Source organism: Panulirus ornatus, chromosome 20 (assembly GCF_036320965.1).
Source record: "Panulirus ornatus isolate Po-2019 chromosome 20, ASM3632096v1, whole genome shotgun sequence".
Lineage (NCBI taxonomy): Eukaryota > Metazoa > Arthropoda > Malacostraca > Decapoda > Palinuridae > Panulirus > Panulirus ornatus.
Genome location: NC_092243.1, coordinates 52,797,872 through 52,802,401, shown reverse-complemented (window position 1 = coordinate 52,802,401; position 4,530 = coordinate 52,797,872). Strand labels below are relative to the sequence as shown.

Sequence of the window (4,530 nt, the reverse complement as noted above, 5' to 3'; positions counted from 1 at the left end):
CGAGATAATGTTCTCGACTTCCACACATTCTTCAAGGCTCCCAGAATTTTCGCCCCCTCCCCCACCCTATGATCCACTTCCGCTTCCATGTTTCCATCCGCTGCCAGATCCACTCCCAGATATCTAAAACACTTCACTTCCTCCAGTTTTTCTCCATTCAAACTCACCTCCCAATTGACTTGACCCTCAACCCTACTGTACCTAATAACCTTGCTCTTATTCACATTTACTCTTAACTTTCTTCTTTCACACACTTTACCAAACTCAGTCACCAGCTTCTGCAGTTTCTCACATGAATCAGCCACCAGCGCTGTATCATCAGCGAACAACAACTGACTCACTTCCCAAGCTCTCTCATCCCCAACAGACTTCATACTTGCCCCTCTTTCCAAAACTCTTGCATTTACCTCCCTAACAACCCCATCCATATATATATATATATAACATGATATATATATATATATATATATATATATATATATATATATATATATCTATACTATTCGACATTTTCCGCGCCAGCGAGGTAGCGTCAAGAACAGAGGACTGAGCCGTAGAGTAATATCCTCACTTGGTCTCCTTCTCTATTCCTTCTTTTGGAAAATGAAAAACGAGAGGGGAGAATTTCCAGCCATCCCGCTCCCTCCCCTTTTAGTCGCCTTCTACGGCACGCAGGGAATGCGTGGGAAGTATTCTTTCTCTCCTATCCCCAGGGATGATATATATATATATATATATATATATATATATATATATATATATATATATATATATATATATATATATATATATATATGATATATATATGATATATATATATATATATATATATATATATATATATATATATATATATATATATATATATATATACATATATATATATATATATATATATATATATATATATATATATATATATATATGTATATATATATATATATATATATATATATATATATATATATATATATATATATATATATATATTTTTTTTTTTTTTTTTATACTTTGTCGCTGTCTCCCGCGTTTGCGAGGTAGCGCAAGGAAACAGACGAAAGAAATGCCCCCCCCCCATACACATGTATATACATACGTCCACACACGCAAATATACATACTTACACAGCTTTCCATGGTTTACCCCAGACGCTTCACATGCCTTGATTCAATCCACTGACAGCACGTCAGCCCCGGTATACCACATCGCTCCAATTCACTCTATTCCTTGCCCTCCTTTCACCCTCCTGCATGTTCAGGCCCCGATCACACAAAATCTTTTTCACTCCATCTTTCCACCTCCAATTTGGTCTCCCTCTTCTCCTTGTTCCCTCCACCTCCGACACATATACCCTCTTGGTCAATCTTTCCTCACTCATCCTCTCCATGTGCCCAAACCACTTCAAAACACCCTCTTCTGCTCTCTCAACCACGCTCTTTTTATTTCCAGACATCTCTCTTACCCTTACGTTACTCACTCGATCAAACCACCTCACACCACACATTGTCCTCAAACATCTCATTTCCAGCACATCCATCCTCCTGCGCACAACTCTATCCATAGCCCACGCCTCGCAACCATACAACATTGTTGGAACCACTATTCCTTCAAACATACCCATTTTTGCTTTCCGGGATAATGTTCTCGACTTCCACACATTTTTCAAGGCTCCCAAAATTTTCGCCCCCTCCCCCACCCTATGATCCACTTCCGCTTCCATGGTTCCATCCGCTGACAGATCCACTCCCAGATATCTAAAACACTTCACTTCCTCCAGCCTCTCACCATTCAAACTCACCTCCCAATTGACTTGACCCTCAACCCTACTGTACCTAATAACCTTGCTCTTATTGACATTTACTCTTAACTTTCTTCTTCCACACACTTTACCAAACTCCGTCACCAGCTTCTGCAGTTTCTCACATGAATCCGCCACCAGCGCTGTATCATCAGCGAACAACAACTGACTCACTTCCCAAGCTCTCTCATCCCCAACAGACTTCATACTTGCCCCTCTTTCCAAAACTCTTGCATTTACCTCCCTAACAACCCCATCCATAAACAAATTAAACAACCATGGAGACATCACACACCCCTGCCGCAAACCTACATTCACTGAGAACCAATCACTTTCCTCTCTTCCTACACGTACACATGCCTTACATCCTCGATAAAAACTTTTCACTGCTTCTAACAACTTGCCTCCCACACCATATATTCTTAATACCTTCCACAGAGCATCTCTATCAACTCTATCATATGCCTTCTCCAGATCCATAAATGCTACATACAAATCCATTTGCTTTTCTAAGTATTTCTCACATACATTCTTCAAAGCAAACACCTGATCCACACATCCTCTACCACTTCTGAAACCACACTGCTCTTCCCCAATCTGATGCTCTGTACATGCTTTCACCCTCTCAATCAATACCCTCCCATATAATTTGCCAGGAATACTCAACAAACTTATACCTCTGTAATATATATATATATATATATATATATATATATATATATATATATATATATATATATATATATATATATATTTTCTTTTCTTTCTTTTAAACTATTCGCCATTTCCCGCGTTAGCGAGGTAGAGTTAAGAACAGAGGACTGGGCCTTTGTGGGATATCCTCACTTGGCCCCCCTCTGTTCCTCCTTTTGGAAAATTAAAAAAAAAAACGAGAAGGGAGGATTTCCAGCCCCCCGCTCCCTCCCCTTTTAGTCGCCTTCTACGACACGCAGGGAATACGTGGGAAGTATTCTTAATCCCCTATCCCCAGGGATATATCTTCGTTCATACAGCATATAAACTTCTCCATAAAGTGCCATTAGAGATTCTCAATTTTGTGTGGTTCATGCTGCTTAGGATGATGTAGTGGGGAGATGGAGCTGAAACCTGGTGGCGGAGAGGTTTGGGGCCACATGGGTGCCACGGAGCGCTGTGTGGGAGCCGTGGGACACGATGACCCAGAGTGGGGATTTATACCAGTTGGCAAGCCAGAAGAAGTTAAACCGTATGGCACCAAGTTATTCCAAAGTGGGTGGGGGCCTCCTTCTGTGAGTTGCTCCATTGTTTTCATCCAGTGTGGAGGGGAATCTGATCGTGAATCTGTCAGCTGCCCTGAAGACACTATTGCTGGATCAAGTACTGTAAGATCAGGGGCACCACTGTTGCTCCAACCTTTGTGGGAGTTTGCTAGAGAGCTCATCGTAAGTTGTTGTAGAAGAGACTGCTGGGAAGGATGTTGCTGTTGGTGCTGCTGATGATGATGGTGCTGTTGGTGTTGGTGAGCCATGTTTAGGAAGTTTGTTAATGGGTTGTTCTGCGAGGTTGGATTGTTGGCTCCTCCAGCTAGGGAGTTTAACGTGTTAACGGTATTGATTGTGTTCATAGTGCTAACTGAACTGATGGCAGGAAATATATTACGGAGTCCATTTTCTAAATCTTTAAGGAGGAACGCATCACCTTTTGGCAACCCTATACCTGGCGGACTTTGTGAGGCACTGAGGGGTGTGTCCATACTTAAAAGGGAAGCTGGTGAAAGTAGGTGTGGGGGTACGCCATTACCAAGTCCACCTGGTACACCACCATTACCAAGGCCACTAGTGTTACTGCTACCAAGGAGACTTCCACTCAAACCAGGAGGTACACCTAAACCATTGGATCCTACTAAGCCATTTAATGACGGAGGAACAGAAGGGGTGGACCCAAGTCCAGGTGTGCCAAGGTTGGGATTTCCTGCTAAACCACTTAAGAATGGTGGTAATAGTTTACTGGGTTCAGGTTGAGTTAGTCTTGGCATACTGTAGGAATTAAAGCTGTTTAAACCATTAAAACCAGGTGGTGGTAATCTGGCACGAGACTGTCCACTCGTAGATGAATAGTCCATTAATGATTTTAGGCCAGCTCTTAACTGCTGCTGTTGCTGTTGCTGTTGATGGTGTTGTGGTTGTAACTGACTTTGGTGTTGATGGTGCTGGGGATGACTGAACTGTTGTTGATGCCGCTGAAGGAGGAAGGAGGAAGAGTGCTTTGATCACATATCCATCACGAACAATTTACAAACTTTTCCTAACAGTTATAATTTTATTATGCTACATATCCCAGGTTGGTAATTTCAAAAACTAATGTTACATCTGTATATCTGTAATACTTTGTCTATGTCTAACACCGCATACACAGACTCTTGATGTCGCTTGTAGCTTTCGCTTCGTGGATTAGAGAGAGAGAGAGAGAGAGAGAGAGAGAGAGAGAGAGAGAGAGAGAGAGAGAGAGAGAGAGAGAGGAGTCCCTTCACTGCTCCTAAAAACAAGACTATTTAAGCGCGTGTGATATACAATGAACTTTTAGTAAGCGTCGCTGAAAAAGAAATACAAGTGACAAGAAAAAAATCACATACGTTTGTTTCGAATGATCTGATTTTCAATACAGGGAATGAAAAATACTTATACGTAATCTATCTTTTACTTTATTCTACGAGGTAGTTTGTAAAACGAGAGAATTGATTCACAGAACTTTGT

General features: G+C 41.2%; 1 protein-coding gene across 1 annotated transcript; it reads right to left on the bottom strand.

The window, feature by feature from the left end:
- Nucleotides 1–2,801: 2,801 nt before the first annotated feature.
- LOC139755807 (uncharacterized) lies at nt 2,802–4,016 on the bottom strand. Its single transcript, XM_071674423.1, has one exon. It carries the CDS (start codon nt 3,897–3,899, stop codon nt 2,838–2,840), a length of 1,062 nt encoding a protein of 353 aa, XP_071530524.1. The 5' UTR covers nt 3,900–4,016; the 3' UTR covers nt 2,802–2,837.
- Nucleotides 4,017–4,530: the final 514 nt, after the last annotated feature.

Coding starts and splice junctions, on each gene's coding strand:
- LOC139755807 (XM_071674423.1), bottom strand. CDS start 3,899: ATGGACTATTCATCTACGAGTGGACAGTCTCGTGCCAGATTACCACCA.